The following is a 27,900-nucleotide window of genomic DNA, read 5'->3' as shown; positions in this document are numbered from 1 at the left end:
TTACTAGGGGCTCGAAATGGTACCTGTAAGTACTTTGCTATAGAATTTATAGTAGATATATCTTTGCACATTTGTTGCAAACATCAACAATTTTTAATTTTTATTCATTTTAATACAGTAACAAGTGTTTTTTTCATATAATTTAATAAATTTTCTAGACGATTCTACTTTGCAATCTTAAAATTAATTACCCAGTTCTCTCTAATGAAGAGACTTAGCTATTGTGCTTGGAGAGGGACTAACACTTAGTTTTTGTTGTTTATGTTTGTAGTTGATATAATTTATTTTTATAGAATTATTTTTTGTTCTGGTTTTTTCTTGGAATAACTTGTACCTTTATTTACGCCTACGTAGTGTAATGGTCAGCACGCTCGGCTACCGTACTGGAGGTCCCGGGTTCGATTCACAGGGAGGGTCAAATAAATCCGTTTTTTTAACTCTCATATTAATTCAATATTACCTTGGACTGGTACCGGAAGTGGAGGGCTAATCACCTTTTCTTTATGTGTTAACGATCAAGATAACGCTGCTTTTATATGATACAGTGCCCTATGCACAATTGGGGTGCGGATAAGGGTTTAGTTTTATTACCTGGACTGGTACCGGAAGTGGAGGGCTGATCACCTTTCCTTTATGTGTTAACGATCAAGATAACACTGCTTTTATATGATGCAGTGCCCTATGCACCATTGGGGTGTGGATAAGGGTTTGAATGAAGAAAAATGAAATTTTTACGACTTTATTTATTTTTAAGCATTTTAATGTCTTCATTTTTTTATATCTGCATGAAGGTAAATGAAGAACTTGGTCCCCAAATATTTAAAATTCTCTTGAAATTGTTTGCATTTGGTATTGCAATAGTAGATAAATATTTTTTAAAGTATTAAACAAAAAAAAACATGCGCACGGAGCCTATCCAATGTAATACATGTGTGTAAGTAGTTCACTGGCATCCAAAAGGATAAATAAATCACTGAAAACAAAGTTTGGCATGTTTATGTGCTTTATTAAAACTCACAAAGTTTTCAGTATCTCTTTTTCGCGATGGCCGCAATTTAATTTGCTTGTTCTACGGCCAACGCGAGAGAGAAAATATTTTAATCCTTGTATAAAAAATAAATTGATTTCGAAAAGTTCGTATTTTTGTAACCTGCAATTTTAAAGTCACGGTCCACTTATAGGCAAATGCAATACTTGTTACCAATATTTTCCAACCGCCAAGGCTTTATGACTATGGACACATTTAAATGCAAGGGAAAAACATATGAGATAAAAATCTTTACCTGTGGGAACTATAATTTAAAAGTCACGTCTACTTTATTTAACGTTCATTGAATGTCCGCTTTTCGGTTTTCATACTGAGGTTATTGTCATTTGTCCAATGGGTAGTACTATATATGTATGAATGAATCTATACAAAATTGATTGCGGAATTTCATTTATATATATATATATATATATATATATATATATATATATATATATATATATATATATATATATATATATATATATATATATAAGTATATATATATATTTAAATATTTACATATGTATATATATATATATATATATATATATATATATATATATATATATATATACATATATAAATATTTATATATGTACATATATATATGTATATATATATATATATATATATATATATATATATATATATATATATATATATATATATATATATATATATATATATATATATATATATATATATATATATATATATATATATTTAAATATATATAAATATATATCCAGTTTTGGTTTCGTGGGTAGTATTCAATTTTGTGTACAAGTATGGAGAATATAGTCGGATGGGGAAGATAGTGAAAATGATTCCGGAATACCTATGTCAATAGAATGCAAGAATATAGATTGGCCCGAATTGCTATTCAAGAGAACCTAGATGGAAGAAAACCACCTTGAAGACCTCCAAAGCGATGGTATGACAACTGGCAGTCCACATCACAAGAGTCAAATAACGAGAAATAACCGATCCTTGGATCTATGAGAAGTGGAAGGAGGAGAAGAAGAGATATTCTGCATAATTAAATTCAGAAAAAAAGCCCCGAAGTATCCAAAGCTAAATGCTGGAATATTTCATAAACAAGTAACATTTTTCGCACAACGCAAATAATAATTTAATTTTCGTAGAAGGGACCTTAAGCAAGTAAGAAATGTAAACATAAATAAAGGACGGCAGTTTCCTCAGTTTGATATGGAAATGAGAGGAATTATACAGTTCCTCTAGGTGGGAGAGAATACCTTGTTACGGGGGCATAAAGAGTTTCTTTTCGGGAATAATTAGACATTCTTTGCACACCATATGAGGGGTGAATAATGCTCATTCCGTTGTTGTGTAAATACGACTCAAGTTGTCTGCATAGCTGAAGAAATGCGACATTAACGCCGCACCGCTTAATTTTATTTTCCGTGTTCCGGTCCCTTGAAATTTTACAACAAACATGAGTATGTGAATATCAAAACGTATCTAAAATCCATCAAAAAGCGTTTTACGATACGTTGATTTTATTATGAGAAAATAATTTGATTACCACAAATTGCTACTGTCTTAAAATATTGTCGGGAAATAAAAATGTTACTCGAATCAATAAATGAAGAATATTCATCCGAAGTACTCTAAAACAGTGTTCCGCAAACTTTTTCTTTTCAAGGTACACCTACTAAATTAAGAAATTTGAGAGGTGCGTATTTACCATATTATGGTAACATATTTAACATATATGTTTAATGCGAAATGTGAGCCTACTTAACTGAGCACGGGCAATCAAAATTTGGAGCAATTGTGTTATTTTCACAAAATTAGATTTTTTTGTACACCAGTGTGCCGCGGCACACACTTTGCGTAACAATGCCCTTGAATATAGTGTATGTTTATTTACTTAAATAAATGGTACTTTGTGGCACAATTGATATACTATAGCAAACGAATAAAGAGTTAATTTTAATCTCTTTATTTATTATATTATTTATCTAATTAGTTTTGACAAATATATTGATTTGTTTATCAAGTTTAGTGCCTATACATCACAGAAGAAGACAGTGTTTTATTGAAAACAGTCGGAATAAAAGTCAAAGTAAAAATGATTTAAAACAAATAAATTTTATATTAATTTGATGAGTTAAAAATCTCCAGATATATCTTACAAATCACAAAACATGAAATAATATAGTTTTTTTTTTAAATAACCTTGAGAAGATTTCAATATAAAAAAATTTAGTGTTATTGCGATTAGGTGCATCTTGACACTCACGAACTGAATTATGAAACAACCTACATTCAAATTATAACCACTATTTACACAGAAAACAAAATTACACCCCATTTGAATAAGTTTACAGGATAAACTCTATTTATGGAAACAATTATCATAATTTATTTAATATACGAAATTTTCCAATGTGTGGTACCTGGAGCTAGAAAAAAAACTAAAGGATAAAAGACGTTACAAGTAAATAATGTTATATAAAACCATATCCACTCCCTATGTGGAGCATATGAAATCCACAAACTGTCTCTAGGCTTTTCTGTCTGCTCTAGCTCCCTTGCATCCTTCCAAGTCAGGTCTGCATCCTTTTAATGGGGACTGCCGACGAACTGTCGTCAGCAGTGGTCGTCTTAGGCGGCGCGAACCTGATGCCTTGTAAAAGAGGCAATCTTGATTGAGGCTCGGAAGGAATGCGGAGTACATGGCCAAGCCAACTGAATTGCCTTATCTTGACGACAGTTGTGGCCAAGATTTTCAGTGTGCTACGCCTTATCTCTTTATTCATCACAAAGTTAAACCACCATAAGCCTAAAATTCTTCGCAGACACCTATTCTCAAAGCTAAGTACAGGGCTGCTCTGGGCCGTTGTAAGGTGCCATGTTTTACAGCCGTATAAGAGAAAAGAAAAATATAGAGAATCAATTAATAAAATGTATTAGCAGAAGTGGCAAGGGTTTTTGGAGTCTCATAACCGTAGTCGTACTAGCTTAAAATGATTGAAATCTTTTAATTTTTCACTGATTACCCTTATCTAAGGATAATCAATGCTACTTAAAATTTCATTAGAAAATATATTCTGATTTTTAACAATAATTAAACATATTCATGGTAAATAGAATACAATAAATGTTAATGTCTTAAAACATGTGAAAATTGTAGATTTGTGAAAGTTATTTCTAACAAAATACACATGTATGAACAATATATTTAATTACCATATTTTAATGCATGTATATTCATACGTATTTATTTATTGAAGAATAAAATACAATTTATAATTCACAAATTTGTTAATAGAAGAAACAAAGGAAAGCTTGGCATGGTCAAATATTTCAAATATGTACTTGAAAGTGGTCAGGTCAGGTGTCGAAAAAATCGGTGGGTCGAAATAATGGAGAGATGTATGAATCATGGAAGAGGCAAATATTGTTTGCAAAGACTGATTGGTCTGGCGTTTTCTGAGGGGAAGCGGTGTGATGGTTAGTTAGTTTGTTAATTTATTAGTTACTTATTTATTTTATTTAAGAGTTTTGTTTTACAAACGCCTGCCGTCAGCAATAGGCGTGGCACCGTCAAGCTGAAGCTATTGCCTATACTGCCCTTCTTAAGAGAAAATCCGTTTAAGTACATTATTCAGTTTTGAGCTTCCTTTGTCAATAACACTTCAGTATCTCTACTTTAACATTAAAATTCTATTTGTAAGACATGGGTATCATGAATGATTCAAATCAAGTTTACGTTATATACATATGTTACACGTGTGTAAAGTGATCACTTAAACCAGCCTTTGATGGTCGTCAGCCCCGTAAATGCCCAGACTTCCATATTCTTCTTCTTCTTTGATTATATGTCAAAAAAAAAGAAGGTGTTTTTTTAATTAATATTGTTTCCATATAATGGGAATTGTCCGCCTCCGTACTGTAATGGTCAGCAGGCTCGGCGACCGTACTGTAGGTCCCAGGTTCGATTCCTAGGGGGGGGGTCCAATAAATATAAGTAATTTTTTCACTCAAATATTTATTCAATATTACTCTGGACTGGTACCTGTAGCGGAGTTCAGTCAATCAAGAGTTCGGACCAAGATAACACTGCGTTTATACGATGCAGTGCCTTATGCACCACTGGGTGCGGGTAAGGGTAAGAAAAAGATATGGGGTATTAATGCAGCGTTCAGTTGTTAGATAAATATATTAAATCAACATATAAGTGAATAATTCGCTAAAATTTATAATGTTGACCCCCCAGGAATCTAACCCAAGACCTCAAAGAATAATATTTAAACGTGCTATAATACCCTTTTGTAACAACTTCATTTTAAATTATTTACTAATACGCATTCAAAGGAGTTAAGGAGTATTTACGAATTCCATTTTCAGGCTAATTGGTCTTTTAGAGTAATTAGCAAGCCAAAATCTCTGTAGAAATGGTTCATTTCACAAACTTTTTATGGCTCTTGGTTTCTTGTGTTGATTATCTGAGTTTTTAGAGGATTCGAGAACAATGGCTTATTATCTTTAAAGGATATTAATCAAAACAATTGGTTAAATAAAGAAAATTGACAAAAATAGTGAATATTTTGCAATTTGCTTTCATGATATTTTTCACGATAGTTTTTGTAAATTTTTTCACAATGTTCTCAAACCAAACAGCATCTGACATTTAAAACTAAAAGTGGTGCTCTGGTAAAATCTCTAGCAGTATTTCACATTTCCATCCGTGAGAATAATGACTGTATGAAATCTCAAAATAAAACTTTAAATTATTTTTAAAATTGAAAGCTTTTATAATTAAAATATAATTTTGTTTTAAAATCACTACAAATACTTTATTATAACTTAATTACAATGTCTACCGGTTTCGAAGCTAATCGCTTCTTTATGAAGACTGATTAATAATAAAACACTATCTACTAAACAATAATCAAAATAATTTTAAGGTTAGGGAAAGAAGCTTATTGAAAGGTGGATTTTAACAAAAACAATTATGTATTTATAAATGAATATCATGCAATGGCTATGCATTTGTTAATAATAATAAGTCATTTATTTACCAGTTCTTACTATCTGTTATTTTATTTTATGTTTAAGACTTTTTGTTTCTCTATTGGTGTATTAATTAGTGTATTTTTATATAAGTTACTGTTTATTTGTATTTATCATTTTAAAGGCATTAGCCGTTCAATAAATATATATTATAGTTTGTTTACAAATCTGGAATAAAACCATCTAGATAGACGTAAATATATATATTTGAATTTTTTATTTCTATTTGTTTAAAATGATTGTTTTGTTAAAACACTTGTTTTTTACCACTTGAGTTTTATTAAAGACTACATGTTTCAGAAGTTAATCTTCCATCATTCAGGTCTGTATAATAACTAAAATATAAAATAGTTCTATAAATAAGGAGAGGGGAAAATTAGGGGAAGGGGGTTGGTCAAGGGGCGGAGTTTGAAAACAAAGGAAAAATGGAAAGCAAAGGTGAAGAATTTTGAAACAATATATTATTTAATAAATTATTATTAGAATTTAGGTTTTTTTGGATTTCTAAATTTTCAAGATAATTCATAATTTGGCCTTTATATGGATCAAGGTGTAATAATTTTTATTTATTTATTTAATTTTAATTTAAACTCCACCCCTTGACTAACCCCCTCCCCCTAACTTTCCCCTCTCCTTATTTATAGAACTATTTTATATTTTAGTTATTATACAGACCTGAATGATGGAAGTTTAACTTCTGAAACATGTAGTCTATAATAAAACTCAAGTGGTAAAAAACAAGTGTTTTCTTTAATCATTATAACATGTCTTACCACAAAGTTAATGCCGAAACAGTAAATTAACTATTTGTTTAAAATGCATATAATTTTATATTTAGGAAAACCTATTAACTCCGAAAACACATATTTTTCCAAATAAAAGCCTTTTTTGATTTTTAATACCCCAATCAATATTATGACAATTCCAGTCAGAATAGCATTGTGTAGAAATTCATTTATGCACAAAGGAATTTCCATTCGTTCACCGTTCGGAAGGGTATTGCACAGATTATGGAATATTTCATAAATGCGAATATTCAATTATTTGATATGACAACATTTCTCATTGCAGCCGGCTGGCCATACTTCTATATGATTTATAATCAAAATATCATCGAGATTACCATTTATAACAGTGGATTGCATACTGCATTGAGTTTTAGTTGGAAGGTAAACTTTGATTGAAACGGCGATGGTAGTGTGATTAAGTTTAAATTATTATGCTGATTAGCGGTTGTTCGTTTCATAAACATGCACAGTTTAAACCTTTTGCAGGCTTAGTAGATTAGGGTGATCTGAAGCACCCTGGTTTGGTCTGACAAACCCAAGAGTAGAAAATAACAATACTTTATAATGCCTTACATGCAATAATAGAATTCATGAATCAATAATTAAAGAAAACACTTGTTTTTTACCACTTGAGTTTTATTATAGACTACATGTTTCAGAAGTTAAACTTCCATCATTCAGGTCTGTATAATAACTGTTATTATACAGACCTGAATGATGGAAGTTTAACTTCTGAAACATGTAGTCTATAATAAAACTCAAGTGGTAAAAAACAAGTGTTTTCTTTAATCATTGTAACATGTCTTACCACAAAGTAATTGCCGAAACAATAAATAGAATTCATTAAGGCTGCACTGAGAGCCGATCGGCAGTTCATGCCCAATTTATTATTTGAAAATGCATTAGATTTTTTGTTTGTTTCTTTAAGAATATATACATTGAAAAAATATTATAAGTTATAAAATAACAACCATGTAGTTTTTTTCACATGAATTCGATTTGAACAGCAACCGGGTTTCATCGTAACCGACATTATAAGACTGGTGTGAGGCAAGACAAAATTCTATGTTATACACACAACAAGGCAGGAGTTGAAAACCATGATTTTCAATCACTGCCTTGAAAATCTCTCATCTCAACAAAGATGTAGAATATTATGGTATTATTGGGGCTTATGGTCATGTCATAAGCCCTGTAAATACCTAAAATAGTCATGTCGATAGGATTGTTTAGGTTCTTAACCACTTCTACCTTGATTGAAAATTCTTTGCATACCACTCCACGTATATGTAAGTATCCTGGACGAATTTACAGAAAATTACTCGCTAGCAAGAGTGACGATAAAGCGAGGAAATTTATTCAAATTTAATTATGACGCGCGACGTTCCGAGATAAACGAAATCGAATAATGTGGTTTGGTTTCTTCAACCAAAAAAAGGGTTGAGTAATTATTTTTACTGAGATCTAGTTTATTATATTAATATACAAAATATCAAATAAAGTGTATTTAGGGAGAAATACTTATTTCAGCTATTGTTAACTAAGTATTGTTATCCCCCGTAAATTAGTACTGCACGTGTTAAAACTATTGCCAAAGTACCTAGAATTGTATAGCTATTATATCGTAATCATACAGGAGAAAGTGACCAAGTGCATTTTTTTACAAAAACGTTGACTATTTGATATCTTACTAGCTTAATATTGCCCTGAAAAACATCCCAAAGGATTTTTAACTTGGAAGTATAATATATCGACTTGTTAAAAATGACTAACTGCATTGATGTTTATTTTCTTGCCAAGAAAAAGTGACTTAAATGGCCCTCCTGAACATTTTACGTTTTAATAGTTGGTCACTTTTTCCTGTACGACTACGATATATAAGGACCGTCAGTCCATTTAGATAATCTTCACATTCGTTTGAAAATGCCACAACTAGGCGAAAAGATGGTCACAAAATTGATTTTATTGTTTTTTTTTAACAATAAAATACAAATTAATAGACCAAAAAATCAGTGTTTGATAAAACATTTAATACATAAATTAATTTAAGCACTTGTTTTCAATTATAAACTTATTTATTTGTTCAATTTTTAGTCATGAATAAAAGTAAATTGGCGGCAATGATGCCATGAAGAAATATCTTCTAACAATCCAGAAGGTGGTAATAGTGGTCACTGTTTGTATCCAAACACAGCCGTTTGAAACTAGCGAACAGACTTTATGAGTGAGAAAATGAAAAAAAAATGTTGCCTGAAAAAATCGGCCTGACATACATAAAACAAAGCATGGAGGCTTAATAAATAAAAAAGTTAAATAAATAATAATATATATAATAGAACCCAGGCAGAGATCCAAAATAAATAAAAAAAAAACTGAAAAATACTTTATGGAAATATATTTGTGATAGTGATTAGTTTTATTTTTTCATTATTCTCCATTAAAGATGCTTCTCTACTACTACTACTACTACTACTACTACTATTACTATTACTACTACTACTACTACTACCATCACGCCGTTTCCCCGCAGGGGTAGGCAGAAAGGATGGAACGACACACTCTTCTGTCCTGTCATACACTCCTCGCCTCCTTCATATCCATACATCTAGTCATACATCCCCCTTCGATTATGCAGACTTTTGACACCGCCAGATTTTAGGTTCTGATTGATCTGATCGTGCCAAGTCTTTTTCGGTCGTCCTCGTTCTGTTTTCCCTCTCACATTCGCCATATATATTTTTTTAGTCATTCTCTCGTTATCCATTCGCTCCACATGTCCATATAACCGTAAAGAACTCTTCTTAACCTTTTCAATTATTCCTTGTTCAGCCTTACATTCCTTTCTATCACCTTATGTACAATATATTTACATGATAATTAATTATGCCTATTATTGCTTTTTATTTTTCATTTTGCTCTGTGTTCTATGTCCATATAACCGTAAAGAACTCTTCTTAACCTTTTAATTATTCCTTGTTCAGCCTTACATTCCTTTCTATCACCTTATGTATATTTACATGATAATTAATTGTGCCTTTTATTGCTTTTTATTTTTCATTTTGCCCTGTGTTCTCTTATTTGTTTTTCAGTCTTGTTAACCTAAGGTTGAAAGATTAAAATCCCATGTCCCAAAATGACTCATTGAAATTAATCAAAGGGAATATTTTATATGTGAGATATGTATGTAAAATGTTTAAATAAATAAGTAATATAAAAGTTAAAATAAATGTTCAAAATTAATGTCAAGGAAAAAGTTGGGGAATGATATTGAAATTGAAAGGAAGAATTTTCTTTTACGTCCGTGAAGGGATGTCTTGCAGCATATTTTTTTAAGTATTCTCTTTTAGGTACAACTGCTCCCTCGCGAGTCGTTGGAAACAATGCGGCCCTTTTAGAAAGCTCCTGTATATTTAGTGCCCTGAAAGACTTTGCATAAATCAAATATAAACAAGATAACCAGGCAAAAGGTTGCAAACTTGGAGCAATAAATAAGAATTGAATACCGTGATTTCGTGAATTTATGGCCGCCTTCACCAAAAAATATGGAATGAACAATTTGCACTAAGTTTGTATTTAATGGGACGAAGCATTACGTTATCGTATGTAGGTACTATGTATTATACACGTGAATACATTACTGATGATCCTGCAAAATTAAACGAATACACTTAAATCGAAAAATGGGATTCAAATTCAAAAATTAAATTTTATTTTGAGAGGGTTGAAGACAGTGTTATTCATTCTGAATATTTTTTTTATTTTTAACAACTCAACTGATATTTTAAGCTCCAAATATGAGTCTCACCGTATGATGGGATTAATTATCTTGTCTTCATCCTTGACCATATGGATGTACACACTTATATATAAAAATATATTATGTATGTATTATATATATATATATATATATATATATATATATATATATATATATATATATATATATATATATATATATATATATATATATATATATATATATATATATATATATATATATATATATATATATACATATATATACATATATAAATACATTAGTAAGAAGATTAGTTTTACTTTAAGTTAAGTTTACTTTTATATAATAATAATAAAACCCTCATCCGCACCCCAATGGTGCATAGGGCACTGCTTCATATGAACACAGTGTTATATTGATCGTTTACACACGAAGGAAAGGTGATCAGCCCTCCGCTTCAGGTACCAGTCCAGGGTAATATTGAATAAATATTACAGTGAAAAAATCACTTATATTTATTTGACCCCCCCTGGGAATCGAACCCGGGACCTCCAGAACGGTAGCCGAGCGTGCTGACCATTACACTACGGAGGCGGACAAAATCTATTATATTCGAAGTATTAATTTGGAGTTGGCTTCTCCAAAATCTTAAATATTGTTCTTATTATTAAACAGAATCCATTTACATGTGCATGTATCGGTATACGTGTATGAGAAGTGTGCATGTACATTATTTTTCACCTTAAGTAAATTAAAAGTGAAAAACCAACTTATATAGAATTCTTAGAATTTACATATTTTCAATTAAGTATTCTTACCAAGTATTTTTTTTTCTTTAAAATAAAAATTTCGTTTACCATGCCAACTAATATTGTTGGAGAAACGAAATTCTTGATTTAGACTCGGTGATTAAAGAAATGCAGTGCAAAAGCTGTTGAATTGTCTAATTGATGACATTTTAAAAACCTTTATTACGGTATAATGTAAGTAAGTAGGTATTAAGGTTTTACGTATTTCTTGAAATTTATTACAGTGGGCGCCTATTCACTCCATCCAGGATAGAGTAGAAATATAAAAATATTAATAAAAAATGCAAAAGCTGTTGAATTGTCTAATTGATGACATTTTAAAAACCTTTATTACGGTATAATGTAAGTAAGTAGGTATTAAGGTTTTACGAATTTCTTGAAATTTATTACAGTGGGCGCCTATTCACTCCATCCAGGATAGACTAGAAATATAAAAATATTAATATGAATTTTGAAATACAAACGTACAATGAAAGTACAGGAAACATCATGTGACTATATTTGATAATGCCATTATTTGTGACAAATAACATGAAAGGAAACGAACGCGTATTCTCGCTGAAGTTATTATGTTCAATAGGAAATCTCGATAAGTTCCGACAATGTGCTCTTTGATAGCTCGTTGGATCGCTTCTCAAATCGCGTTGAATTTACATTTTACAAAGAATAAGATCATATCCTTCGCTTCAACGTCTTTCAATGCCGTGAAATCTTTTATTAAATTTCTAAATCCCACTGAACTGGAACAGAGTTCTCTATTAAGCACGTTGATTTTTTGTTCTTTAAAAAAATGTATTTAAATCATCCTGATATAATCAAATAAAACATTACAATTTTTTGTTAACCGATTTTAGTGGATTTTTACTCCAAACTTTGCGTCCAACACTCTTAATTTAAGGTTTGTTATTTAACGTAAACGCTGTTTTAAAACAAAACTCGAACAGAGTTCTCTTTAAAAAATAAGTGGATTTGTTTTTTTTTCCATTATTGTACAATCAGTTTGTTTTAAATAAAAACATCCTGAGAATCAAATAAAACGTCACAATCAATGAATTCCGAGAAATGTTTTTTGTTTTCAGTGAATTTTCGCGCCCAACTCTGCGCCCAACACCCTCAATTACAAAATTAATTATCTTCTTAAAAGTTGTCTTACGTAAAAGCTGTTTCAAAACTGCATGGGAACACAAAATGTTATTTTTTAAATTTCTATAAACTTTATACTACTATATTAATATATCCTGATAATAACCAAATAAAACATCACGATGAATGATTTTCGGTATTTCAGTGAATTTTCGCATCTTACTGAATGCCTAACACCCCAAATCATATGATTATTTATGCGCGTGAAAAGTAAACTGTTTATCCATAAGTATATCAAACTGTCGAAAAAATCCCTTACAAGGCGATAAAGCTGTCACTTTGAATAAAATATGAGCTAGCATAAAGAGCTAATTATGATTTATTTCAAAAACATAGTTAAATTAATATAATGAATTTTTATTGTACTAACAAAAAAATCAATTAAATAAATACTGTTGTGTAATGTAAAATAATAATTTGGAATATGAACAATTTAAATTAAAATTTAAAATACAATAATAACAAAGAAAACATTCAAATAAATGTTTAAATGTTAAGACATTATCTTAATTACTTTTTCGTACATAAAAATAAAGATTTTCATTTAAGTGTTAAATTACATCAAAAATTTTAGGCACGCTTCCAACCTATGCCCGCTTCCCAGTACGAGATGATACATCGTATCTATATTTTTTGTAAGAAAATCACTCAAACATTTTGCGAAAATAACACGAAAAACGCCCAGAAATGAGCCCTCATACGGTCAATATTGAAAATTTGGCCTTGTTCATAAGACGTCTTGATAAATTTGTGTAATATTTTACACTTCAAATCGACACAGCTTTACGGCGGTCTGGTGGCCAAGTTGAAGAGTGGAAAACGTAGTTCGGCCTGTGAGGAGAGAGAAGCGAAGTATAGCGAGCGGCGTTTCAAATTCTAATAATTCATCATCTCGATATTAGGGGCGGAAAATTTGGGGCTTCTGGGAAAAATCGCGAGGAATTTGGGAAGGGTGTGGAAAAGTGTGCGTATTACGGCGAGTATTCGGGGAATTTGTCTGACTTATGGAACATCAAATTGTTAGGATGTACTACACGAAGACAAGTTTTGCAACTTGTTTAAAAGTGAATTCACTCACGCGATGGATTCCAGCTTGAGACGTTAATTAATCACTCGCCACAAAACAAAGCTTTTTAATAGGTCGACTTCTTTACTCTTTTGAATTTACCTTATAAAATCGTGGTTGTTGCTTTGAAGTATAAAACTGCTCCTAAATAAAATATTAACAAGAAAATATTGTCTTCATTACAATAATAGATTTATACTATCCACTGACACTTCGTGATGGAATTGCATTTTAATATATTATTAGATTAAAACCAATATTTTTAACTTTTCCACTTTATTTTTATTTGACCAGCGACCGGGTTTCGTCGTTACCGACATCATCAGACTGGTGCAAGGTACCAAAAAACGACCAACGACCAGCGACCAGGTACGAAACCCGGTCGCTGGTCAAATAAAAATAAAGCGGAAAAGCTAAAAATATTGGTTTTAATCTAATAATATATTCATTACAATACGTATATACCTCGCATTTATTCTCTTAAGGCCGAGATCTCGAGCACTCAAATTACAACGCAGTCGGCCGAGATGAAGGCTACACGTCTCTTCACGCTCATTTCTTGTTAAATAATTATTAGAATTTGACTTTCTTTATAGAATATATTTAAAAAAAAAAAATAATATAAAATATTTGTGATCTATTATTTACACAAATATTTGAATTTCATACTATTTCTGTGAGCCTAAGCGGCTTTAGTATCAAATTGTTGTAGAGTGGGTCCGAACCGAGAAACTCTGACTTAAGAGTCCGTGACACTAACCACGGGACCACAACCCGACACATTTTAGCCGACGATTTTAAAATACATATTTTAAAAAAATACTACTCACCTTTTAATAACTCTTTCTTTCCAAAGCCATATATTTATTTAGAAGAAATTTTTTTTTTCAATACATAAACGAAGATTTAACAAATAAAATCAATTTCGTCGAACAGAAACCTGTTTCAGTTCCAAAACATATTTGGTCCGATTCCCCTTAGATTTAGTGATGACCAGCGTCCTCTTGTTGTCTTGAATTTCGAAATGTCACCAGCAGAATGATAATTCAGTTAAAGCTGTGATTTTTTAAAACAATTTATAAACCAATTAAAACTTTGAGATAAAAACTACATACTCGTATGTTACTTTTTTTACAAAGAACAGTAAAACCAAATATTTTATTTGTTATATTATAATATATTATTTTTTACATCTCAACATAGATGAAGAAAAATATGGAAATAAACAAAAATATTTAGTACATTTAAAAAAATAATTAAACAATACGTTTTCTTCAAAATGCAAAAATAACACTTTCTGCCCTGGAGCGGGTAAATATTAAGTTAAAATGTGCCACTTTTGCTGGGATATAGTACATTTTCTGGGCATTGCGAAAACATGCACAACTAAAAATTGACGATTTTTGATATATGACGTTGTTGAAAGGAGTGAGCGACATGTTAAACACCTTTCAAAAAAATTTTAATAAAACATAAATATTTAATAATCGGCCATGTAATAGTGAACGTTACACATGTATATAAAACCAGCCAAATGTCAGATCATAAGCCCTGAAATGCTTAGAATTCCATGTTCTTTCGTATAAAAACAAAAGAGCATTGGTCTCAAGTTGAGACACTTTAAATATATAAAATATATCATCCGTAAGGTAAATAATTGTCCACCTTTGTGGTGTAATGGTTAGCGTATTCAGCTAACATGCTGGAGGTCCCGGGATCGATTTCTAGGTGGGGGTGAAAAGAAGTATTAGTGATTTTACACCCTAATATTTATTCAATATTACCCAGGACTGATCCCTGAAGTGCAGGAGTGATCACCTTCCCTTCATGTAAGTAACAATCAAGATAACACTGCGGTAATACGGTGCAGTGCCCTATGCACCATTGGGTGTGGATAAGAGTAAAAAGAAGAAAAAGGTGAAGAATTAAGTTTCTGAAAGAATAAATATGGTATGTATTTTGTATGTTAAAAACATTGATAACTTTGTGGTATGGTAATAAAACACTCTCCTTATCATCCATTGTTTACTTTGTGTAATACCACTTTTATAAACACTTATTCATGACTACCAGTTTCGAAAAATCATTCCGTCATCAGGTGATTTAAGTAAAATTATTATGATTTGACATTTGTATAAAAATAAAATTTTGAAAGAGAAGAAGAGGACAAAAAGTGAACAATGGATGAGTGAATAAATATGGATTTATAATATAAATAAAAATACTTCATTTTATTTGTATTCATTTTGTATTTCTCCTAAATATGAATTAAACATCTTCGTGGTCATGACATTCATAATATTCTATACATCTTACATAAGGAATACACAATCCGGAATCAAATTTCAATTAAGTCTTAATCATTAATATATAAATTGTGCAATTTTATACTGATAACGTATCAATAAATCCACGTTGACCACCAACAATCCAATCGAAAAAATACTTACCGAAAGTATGAAAAAATGGAATTATTTATATTATTTACATTAATACCTTAAGTGACATGTGTTTCATGTAATAAAAAATACTTTTATTATGTTAACAACAAAATACAGTAAGAGAAAAGCTGACATATTTCCAAAGTTATGCATCGGAAAATATGTTATAATGCATGTAGTATTAATTCTACAAATTACAGGTAAAATGATTAAAGAAAACACTTCGTTTTTTACCACTTGAGTTTTATTATAGACTACATGTTTCAGAAGTTAAGCTTCTATCATTCAGGTCTGTATAATAACTATACAGACCTGAATGATGGAAGTATAACTTCTGAAACATGTAGTCTATAATAAAACTCAAGTGGTAAAAAACGAAGTGTTTTCTTTAATCATTGTAACATGTCTTACCACAAAGTTAATGCCGAAACAATAAATAAAATTACAGGTAACGTGACATGATGTTTAGGAAAAAATACACGTTAAAAAAATATTTTAAGATGAATTTTTAGGCAATAAGTTCAAAGATATTTCAAACCGTATAAAACAAAACAAGTGATATTTTGAAGAGAAACATGCCAAATAAAAAAAAATTATAAACAAATTTAAATTATAAAACAGCGAATTTTTTTTTACGTTTTTAAAAAATGATTGTTGATGGTCAAGATAGATGATTTATTTGCAGCTTTGATATTAAATTTACAGAGCCTTCCAAAGCCTTCAGTCAATCATCTGATTGATGCAGAAAAAAAAATAATCATTTAAATTTTATTAACGATTAACAAAAACATTATTCTGCACCAATCAAATTCTCATAGAAATTTTGACATTGATTCTATCTACAGAAAAAAATGGACTAATAAAAATTGATTACTTACATACTGATAATTTTTTAATTGAATTTAACATTACAAAAAAATACAAGTAAATCTTGATACCACAAGATTAAACCCCTTCTCTAACAAAAAAATAATACGTTTGGTGTTGAATGACATTGAAGCAAAATAAGTGTATTTGTTTTATTTATATTATCATTTTCGTATTGGGGTATAAAAGTCAATTCATAAAGAATGTAGTTATCAAAAAGCTTAAAAATAATTATTAAATATTGAAACTTAAAATAAGGCTCTTGATTTTCCGTTAAGCTAACTATTTCAAATATAGGGTATAACTATGGCTGATGTAAAAATTAAACAATATCTAATATTGACTTTATTCTAAATAAATCACACTATTTTGTTTGGACAAAAATACACTATCCACCAAAAATATTTGTACAAAAATAAACTTAGGGAAAAAATTAACTTAAAGTAAAATTATTAAATTGTCAATAGTAAAAAAAAAGGAATGCCTAGGGAACTAATGTTGGACCAGAAGACGCGCTTCTTGAAAAAAAGTACAAAAATAATATTAAAATTTACTTTTGGTATATTATTTCGAGAAATAAAAATACTTTGTGTTCTGATCCACTCACATTTTTACTAACGAACTAGTTTCGGCAACAACCTGTTGCCCTCTTCAGGGTTTAATTTATTATTATTAGTAATAAATTAAACCCTGAAGATGGCAACAGGTTGTTGCCGAAACTAGTTGGTTAATAAAAATGTGAGTGGATCAGAATACAAAGTATTTTTATTTCTCGAAATAATATATCAATAGATCCACAAAGTTAATGCTTTCAATATTCAAAACATTTACTTTTGGTACTTAAGATTGAAATGTAAAAGAAAAGGGAATGTTGAAATTATTATAACATAGTAATAAAAAAATAAAAGTAATTAAAAAGTTTTCATGAAAAGCATAAATAATCATATGCATTCATAAAAAAAGTGAAAAACATTATAAAGAAACGAAATAAATAGAACAATAGCTATTTTGTATGACACTTTACGTACAGAGCTATTTAAAAAAACCCTTGAAAAGAAATGGCACTGAGACCAAACTAAACTAAACCTTAAAAAAATATAAGAATTAAATTATTTATTTATCAAAATGCGTCGCAATTTTGTAATCACTCTGTGAGAGATCAACCTGTGAACCATAATATTGTGTATGTATTGTACATTTGTTTTATTTTTACACAACGCACGTAAAAACGGGATGTATGAATTTCAAAGCATACTTTTTTTAATAAAAAATAAGTTTTTAAACTGAAAAAGTCTTACTTATACATAATAATTGAAAATTAAACAATAAAAAAATTTAAAATATTTCGTGTTAAAAGTGTCTCAAAAAGGAATTTTATAAGACGTTTGTTTATTTGTAACTACTGTACACAATAAAAAAGCAGTACACACACAATACCTATTATTATAAGAGCCATTTGTCGTCAATTATAAAATAGTATTAAATAGGTGCATACCTACGTCAAAAATACACAATAACTTTTCAAACGCAGTTAAGTAAAAAACCGAATATTTTGATGATTTAATTATCAGTATTTTTTTTTGTAATGTTATTCGTACTATTTATAACAAAGGCTGTAACGACGATCAACAGGAAATAGGAGAACCTAAATTTAAGTCGGAAAATCCAACATGTAAAAGGGTCGATGAATTTTCGTGTGAACATTCAGTATATCATTAATGAATAATTTTAGTTATTTCGTTACAAAAATCTACATCCATACGATAACAGCCCGCTATATTTAGTCAGTCTATATTTTAAAAATTTAGCCTTGCGTTATCATATATAAACATTGATAGACACCTCTTGGAAAAATTCGACGACAAGAAAAATTGAATGTTCGACATTTTGTAATGATTAAAAACTATTACCTTAGCACGTGACAACACCGTCTTTTACATTAAATGTCCGTTTAAAAATTGACTGGTTCAATACGAAGATACTATCGTTTTTCGTATCAGAACAAAAATATTAACAATTGACATAAAAAACCAGCCAAAAAAATAATACACTCACTGTAAAAATTAGTCTAATCACAAAAAAGCTCGCCAAAAAGTTTCCATTTTATTTTTAAAAAATCACAAATGTTTTTTTTTCACTCTTTTTCTAATTCGCGTCGGTTGTATAAAAAGTACACTTGTATCGGTGGAACGTTACACCAATAGGTCCTCGTGATTGGAGGGAAAAAGTGTCCACGGGAGGTCAAACTCTCCCTGGTAATCCACTAGCACCAGCTCTCCTCTCCCGGAGCTTGACTTTCATCCTCGTCGGATGGAGCTTCTCCGTACATGTCAGCGAGCTTGCGGAAGCGCGGCCCGAAGGACGACAAGTAGTTGAACTTTAAGTCTCCATCGTCTGTGCCTATAGAGAAAAACAAAAACCTAAATTAAAACCATGTCATTTTAATTTTCAAAATGTATTTTGAGTTTTCACTACAAGATATTATGCAAAATCAATTGCAAACCTGTTTTTCTTTTTGATAAAGCAACAGTGCAAGTGAATCTAACATTTTTATTGCGATATATATTAGAGGTGTTTCAACTTGAGACGAAGATACATATATATACTCGGATATTGATATATCATCCAAAGGATGAACAATCCAATATCTGATATTAATAATAATAATAATAAAACCCTTATCCGCACCCCAATGGTGCATAGAGCACTGCGTCATATAAACGAAGTGTTACCTTGATCGTTTACACATGAAGAAAAGGTGATCAGCCCTCCGCTTCAGGTACCAGTCCAGGGTTACATTGAATAAATATTACAGTGAAAAAATCACTTATATTTATTTTACCCCCCTTGGGAATCGAACCCGGGACCTCCAGAACGGTAGCCGAGCGTACTGACCATTACACTACGGAGGCGGACTGATATTACATATTATTATCAACACGTTACGTATGAATGCATATTGTTATTTATTATCGCAAATTAAAAATAATATCACCATTAACTGAAAAAGAAAAATCTTTATTACAATATATTATAATATGTACTCATATACATAAAATATTTGTGAGATTTCAATCAGAATTATACGGATTTTTAAAAATTGACCCATCGAAATCCCTATCCGAATTCTTTATGTGAAATCCGGATTAAATTAAAAATATTTTAAAAAAACTTAAAGTATTAAATGCGATTTCTCTAAACCATTGATTACGAACATATTTAGAAACACACAATTTTAGCAAACGGTGTATTGCTATGTAATATATTCGATTAATGTCATTATAATTTTATTTTAAAATAATATTTTTTATAAGCAAATTAAGGAATTTCAAATTAACAAATTAATTTTAACTTACAGCTGGCGAGTGAGGAGAGCGATCCAGATGTGTTGCCGTCACCTTCGTACGCGTAGTGTCTGACGTCATCGAAGGGGTTGGTGTCGGGGTCGCGATCTATCAAGTGCTTCTTGTCGTCCAGGAAACCGGAGATGTCCGGTACTGAGGGGCCGTTAATAGATGGAGCTGAAAAAAGAAGATTATTAATTATGTGTATTTTTTTGGCGTATTCAGTATCTTTCTACAGTTATCATTTCAATATACATTCTTTTTGACATCTCAACATAGATGAAAAAGAAATATGAAAGTCTGGGGGGCTTCTTAATCTCAATAATAGATGTCTCTAGTGATTCAATTACAATGTTTCGAAATTGGATCATATAAGTATAGGTATGTATAAAACTTCTAAGACTTTGAGTAGTGTAGTTGCAATATCAATTCACGGAACTTCAAGATATATTGATCAAACTCAAAAAACAGTGCGCGACAGTCACTAGAGATATCTATGGTGGGATGAGGAGAGATTTTATCAATCAGAAACTGTTTTTTATTTATTTTTATGTGAGGTCCAAATCCCGAATTATATTCACATACTTGAGAAACGCTAGAAAACATTTTATTTATTTTTATTTAACCTTAAAACATAAGTGTACTGTACAGGTTATTCACTTCAAATCAGACGTTTTACAAACCAAATCGGACGTTAAACAAAAGAAATTGGATGTTATATTATATTCAAAATATTTAATCAAAAAGTTTGAATTTTTGAATGTATTCAAAGTAGTACTCATGATTCAAAGGAGTATTGAAAATTTTGTCTGAAAACTTGAGTACACATTGCGCGCACAGACTATGACAGCGCGCCGTAAAGCCTTGCCGACTTGACGACTAACGCATTTGCTAGTCTTCAGAATAAAATATATGGGCAGGCATTCACACTGAAGATATGTGTAGCAGAACATGAATACATTTATTAAAAATAGAACATTTTTAGAAAATACAATATAACTTCAAAAATTTTTTTTTTTGGTTAAAAGTCTAATTTGGTTTGTAAGGCGTCCAATTCAGTTTGTAAATTTTAATTTGAAAAAAAACCTGTATTTGAACATCTAGATTAGGAACAGCGTTTTATTTTACACAGCTTTATCAGAAAATCATTGACACAAAGCGGATTCTGAGTAAATTACGACTTCCAATGAAATGCCCTTTCTCCACTCTTTTCGATAAAATAGAGTACGATAAAAATGTCCCTTCTTCAATGAAAAATAAAATATCAATATACAATAGAGTGCGATAAAAGTGTCCCTTCTTCAATGAAAATAAAATATCAATATACAAGCATCTTTGTATTCAATTCCATTTCTTTCAATATTGTCGGATATCATGAAAATATTCTTGTTCGAAATAACTTAGCACATTTCGCAAAACAAGAAAATTTGATAAATTTATTACTTTTTATTTATTAATACGGCTGGAAAAACTTTCTTTCAAACTTCGAATTTCAATTTACTGCAAAGTCAAGTGTCTGTCTGTCTGACAGCAAAAAAAGTTTAAATCACAATTTTGTTCTTTGGCAGCTGACGTTATAAATTTTATATCGCATTGTTAACCCTCTGTTGACCGATGTTGTTGGGAAAATATACAGAACGTTGGATTTTTTTTCTGAAAGTTATTCGTGGGAAAGCAATATGGAAATCTACGCGCTGCCAAACTGTCATTGGTTAGCATAAGTTATCACTTCATTCGTTTGTCATTCTTCTCATGTTTTTATACATCCACATACCGCATGTTTTTAAAAATTATTTTAAAGTATCTTTTGAGTGACATCCAACGAGATTCTAACTAACTAGCCATCACGCAGCAGCAGAGAGAATAGAGCGCCATACCATTCTGTCTTTGCAAAACATTCTTCCACGCCTCTTCCACGTTCATGCCTTTCCTCATACATACCCGCCGATTGTTTAGACTCCTGACCCGGCCGCTTTCAAGTATTTGACATACCTGATTGTGCCAAGTTTTCCTCGTTCTTCCTCTGCTTCTCTTTTTCAACAACATTCGCCTCATAAATTTAATTTACCGTTCTTTCTTCACTCATTCGTTCTACATGTCTAAACCATCCCAACCTACCTTTCTTATTTTTATTTTATTATGATTACTTATTTTATCGATGATGATTGTCTCAGCTTTGCATTCCTTCGAGATTCTCGCAAAAAAAATAACTATCTACTTTTTAAAACACACTGTGAGACTCGACTCCAATAGAGTTGAACGCTGCAGCGAGACTGATTTTTGGCATTTCTAAATTCAGTTATACCACGCCACTTCTTCACCAACTGCACTGGTTAAGCTTTGCCAAAAGGGTAAAGTATAAACTTTATCTGCTTTTACGTAAATCAATCGTTTCCATAATATATTTTTTTTTAATTTGATCAAATTGAAATACCATTGAGGTAGTTTTTTTTACGAAAATAGCGCTGTATAAATTATCTAAAATTAAAATTATTGTCCTTTTCCCAATAATATATTTTACCAGCGACTGAGTTTCTTCATTACCAACATTCTCAGACTAATCTACTTGAATAAACACGTTATATAACTCTTTTCTCTCTTTCTTCTTTTTCTTACCCTTATACGCACGTAATGGTGCATAGGGCACTGCATAATATATATAGGTAGTGTTATCTTGATCGTTAAATACACGAAGGAAAGGTGATCAGCCTTCCGCTTCAGGTACCAGTCCAGGGTCTAAATATTAGACTGAAAAATTGCTAATATTAACTTTAACCTTCTTGGGAATCGAACCCAGGACCTCCAGCATGGTAGCCCAGCGCGCTAACCACTACACTACAGAGGCGGACTCTCTTTTAGTTGTATTAAAAAGTAGCATAGAAAATTTCAAACGTATGAATGAGTTCAGTACCCTCTTTCAAACGAATCAGAAAAAAATTAAGGAGCAACATTTCGTAAAAGTTTCCCTGTTCTAGAAATTTGTTACGAATATAAATGGTGAGAATGGGAAAAATACGACTAAAATATTTTGTATTCACCGAGACATTCAGTCGGATTGAAAGGGCTACATTTTTATTATGCAAGGCTTCTTAAAAATACCAAACCGGCAAATCTATCATTTCTGTGCCTCTCCGGAAAAGGGTGTGACAGGCATTTCAATCCTTATTTCCTGTAGCGGAAGGGTGTTTTTCCCCTAGCGGGGTAGGCCGATACCCCTAGCTTAACTGTGCCATGAAGCCAACCGCGTATTTATTCATATTTATTGCTTGCAGAATATATAACGGTTAAACGGATTTGATACCACAAGAAACTAACTTCAACGATATTTAAACAACACAACATATTTATAGAGATTTAAAAAATATATATTAATATCCCTCTGCTAGTATTTTTAAAGAAACAATATTTATTATATACATGAGTTATGTATGAAAAACATGGTAATATCTTTTAAATATATTTTTGGTTTTTATGTTTTGTATTAAAATCAAATATTCGTTTTTTTATATCAGCACTTTTAATATGTTATATTTTTGATATTTTTTGTATTATTTCAGTAACCTTTATTATAACCTAAAATAAAATGTATATTCACACACAGGCCATGCCTTTGCGATATCTTTTTATGATATAATATCATATAATATTTTTGTACTTTATTTATTATTTGTACTACATTTTCTTGTGAAATGCATAAAAAAAACTTGAGTTTGAGCAAATTGAGTTTAACTTTCTACTAGTTAACAGTACATTTTATGATAAGTGACATAAAAATTTAGTAATAAAATCCAAAAAAAAAACAAAACTCCTAAGCGAACCCCTGTCCGCAACTTACTGGTGCAAATGGCACCGTATTGAATTGGCACTGTGTTAACCTGAGAGTCGATTATTTCAGGGAAAAATTAATAATCCTGCTTCCGATCGAAGAAATCATTTTATATAATCTACAAGGTGCCATTTTCGTAGAATACTCCTTCAAGGGCGCTTAAAACGACATAGATTATAATGATGGATAAGAAATAAAGCGTCATCAATCGAAATGTCATGAGGTAATAATTTCAAAGAAAAAAATTGTTTGTCATATAACACGCGTCGCCTATATGGCAAAACATTATAAAAAATGTTGTTTTTTTACAGAATGGTATCCTTAAATAGTTTTTACACACGAAAGAAAAATATTTGAGAATAATTCAATAAAAGGTCGGATCTACAAAAAAAAAGCATTTTATCATACAGAAAACATCAAAACGTATGTTCCAAGAAACGTGAAATAAACACAAAGCTATAAACGTCTCGCGCTCAGAAATCTGTCTTATAAAATATTATATATTCCCTCTAGTTTTACCGCGAGGAATCAATCTCAACATCTACCGGCGCAATCTTTATTTTATGCCGAAACAGCTTACAAAATATACTTATTCATGATGTGGGAAATGTCAATCCTTATATGAAAAATCGCTTCCGAAATGTTTTCCCTCAGATTGCTAATAACAACGTATTTGAAAACATAATACATACAAACAACAACAAAAAACATAAATGAATACATGAACGCTAGCCGTATGTCATTAATGTTAAATTAATCTATAACATTATCGAATATATATTGTGCTACCAGAGTGATATGGTTAGCGCAATAGAATATCGCGCTACAAGTCCTGGATTCAATTTCAAGAATATCGAAATTGTTTTATTCCCTCTAGTGTTTTTATTTTTTAATATCCCTGGATCGTTAACTGAAGCTCAAAACTGGTCCTTATATCAAAAATTAAAACAGACAGGCGCTGTGGCGTAGTTGAGAAGCGGCTGTAAAACTGGTGTCGCGGGTTCGATTCCCGCCAATTATAAGGCGAAGAATTCAAGAAATATTTTTTTCAATTGAAGTGGATGTTTGTGATGTATTTTTGACATTAACGTCCTTATCTTCACTTATCCTATCTACAGAAAAAAAATGTACTTAAAGTCTTCTAAATGATCAAAATGATCAAAGTGTTAAGTATTAAAAACTCCATATCGTAGTCGTACAGGAGAAAGTGACCAACTAACAAAACGTAAAATGTTGAGGAGGGCCATTTAACCGTTTTTACACTGTTGTCATCAATGCAGTTGGTCATTTTAATGCCATCAATGTATTATACTTCTATGTTTAAAAACGCTTTGGGTTTTTTTTCTGGATCAACAGCAAGTAAGATGTCAAGTAATCAATAATCACTTTTTTTTTAATGCACTTGGTCATTTTCTCCTGTATGAGGACGATATGTACTATCTCTAAATATGCTTTTCGCTTATTTTTTTTAATGATCTAACTCTATACGTTATACTTAATACTATGAACTTCCTACAAATCTAAATTTAATATGCAACATACAACATATCGCTCACTCCTTTCAAGAACGTCGTAAATCAAAAATCGACAATTTTTAGTTGTGCGTGTTTTCGGAATGTCTAGAAAATGTACTATATCCCAGTAAAAGAATCTTATTTTTAACTTTATATTTACCCGCTACTGGACAGAAAGTGTTGTTTTTGTATTTTGAAGAAAAGGCATTGTTTAATTATTATTTTTAAATAAACTAAATAATTTTCAAATGGATAAAAATCCCTCAGGTTATGCTTAAAAACATATGTTGCACAGTAAGAAGTTCAATAAGTGGCTTGATATTTATTTTAAATACATTGTGTTATATTTTTAAACTTTAAAAACGTTCTCCTGAAAAATCGAGTTTTTTTATTTATGACGTTCTTGAAAGGAGTGAGCGATATGAGAGTATTTACGACCTCAAATCCTGAGCTAAAATGGATAAACTCTGATACATTATTCGATTATGCATAGTATAACTTTTACTAGTGGCGTTACGAAAGAATGAGTATACCGTCATAAAGTGTATTATTATGTAAAGATAGGCTTGAAATCCACCCCTAGAGTATACCAGTAAAGTAAGTATTAATGATGTTCCTTTTAAACTTTTCGCAACCTTGAACCGGCTCAAGTGGTTGTGAGTGCGATTGTATGCTAATATTATTATTTTCCCTCCTTCTTGTTAGGAAAGAGAGAAAGAAAGAGAGAGAAAGGAGAGAGATTTCCCACTTCGTAGGAGTCCAGAGTATTTTACAGAATAAATCTTTTGTTGTAACGCACAAAGCACGGCTTCAGCCCTCAAAACAGAGAAAGTGAGACATAAATTGTAATTTACTATCTCAAAGAACGTATCATTTTTAAAACGATTTATGAGAGCAAAGCGTTGTTTATGAACGAAACACCTCGTGTTATTACCAAAATAATCGTGCACCAATTTGCTATATGAGAATTGCGTTGTTGTCTTTAAATCTCGTGTATTCCTTGTTTTAGTTTTCGTTCTTTTAAGTGTTGTTTTTAACGAAATAATAAAATAATAAGAAAACCCTTATCCGCACCCCAATGGTGCATAGGGCACTGTGTCTTATAAACGCAGTGTTATCATGATCGTTTTTTTTTACACATGAAGGAAAGGTGATCAGCCCTCCGCTTCAGGTACCAGTCCATGGTAATATTGAATAAATATTACAGTGAAAAAATTACTTATATTTATTTTTACCCCCCTTGGGAATCGAACCCGGGACCTCCAGAACGGTAGCCGAGCGTGCTGACCATTACACTACGGAGGCGAAAAAAACAATTTTAACAAACAATTTTAACGAAATACCTAATTTTATTACCTTAATAATCATGCACTAATTTTCTAAATAAGAATTTTGTTGTTGTCTTAGAATCACGTGTATTTGTTGAAAAAAATATTTATAAATGTATTTCTTAAAAAAATCTAGACACAGCATAACGAATAAAAATACATAGAAATGTGTATCTAGTTAAACTAAAACTCAAAAACATTTTGAGGGATTTGACTACAAAATCGAAATGGCATACAATTTGTTTTTAAAAATTTCATTTGTTTTATGACAAAAATAATAATAAACAAAAAAAAATAAGCTTGATCTCTTTTACTAGAATAATTTCGATAATCAATATTGAAATATTTTTTTAATGTATAATATTTTAGGGGTGTCCAAATTTTTGTTATACTTCTGGATTTTTTCCACTCGGGAGATATTTATTTCATGATATAAATATTTTAACTAGCTGACTAACGCGCCGCTTCCCTGCAGGGGTAAGCAAAGCAAATAGAACGCCACACAACACTGTCATTGCAAACATTCCTCTCATCATCCCATATTCATGCATCTCCAGATCGCTTTCAAGTATTTAATATGCCTAGTTTACCTCAAGGGGGTTGAGGGATATGAATATTTTAACTGGCTAACTTAACATCATGCCGCATCCCCGCAGGGGTAGGCAGAGAGAATAAAAAACCACACCACTAGGTACTTGCAAACATTATTCGCGTCTTGTACATTCATGACATATTCATATATCAACAACCCTTATCCGCACCCCAATGGTGCATAGGGCACTGCATCATATAAATATAGTGTTATCTTGATTGTTAACACACGAATGGAAGGTGATCAGCCCTCCGCTTCAGGTACCAGTGCAGGGTAATATTGAATAAATATTATAGTGAAAAAATCACTTATATTTATTTGACCCCCCCTGGGAATCGAACCCGGGACCTCTAGAACGGTAGTTGAGCGT

The 27,900-nt window shown here is 30.9% G+C and overlaps 1 protein-coding gene across 2 annotated transcripts in view; it reads right to left on the bottom strand.

Moving 5' to 3' along the window:
* Positions 1 to 19,027: 19,027 nt before the first annotated feature.
* The window catches only part of shg (DE-cadherin), a 526,542-nt gene continuing 517,669 nt past the window's right edge, over positions 19,028 to 27,900 (bottom strand). For both annotated transcript variants that reach the window (XM_088278247.1, XM_088278248.1), the window contains exons 23-24: positions 20,283 to 20,447; positions 19,028 to 19,326 (exon numbers count right to left, since the gene is read on the bottom strand). In XM_088278247.1, the coding sequence (XP_088134373.1) occupies positions 19,190 to 19,326; positions 20,283 to 20,447 (302 nt within the window). In that variant the 3' untranslated portion in view covers positions 19,028 to 19,189. The remainder of the gene's footprint in view (positions 19,327 to 20,282; positions 20,448 to 27,900) is intronic.

The sequence above is a fragment of the Brachycentrus maculatus genome, unplaced genomic scaffold, assembly GCF_059751285.1.
Source record: "Brachycentrus maculatus isolate JH-2025_06_01 unplaced genomic scaffold, ASM5975128v1 h1tg000055l, whole genome shotgun sequence".
Classification (NCBI taxonomy): domain Eukaryota; kingdom Metazoa; phylum Arthropoda; class Insecta; order Trichoptera; family Brachycentridae; genus Brachycentrus; species Brachycentrus maculatus.
This window is presented reverse-complemented; position numbering and strand designations above follow the sequence as displayed.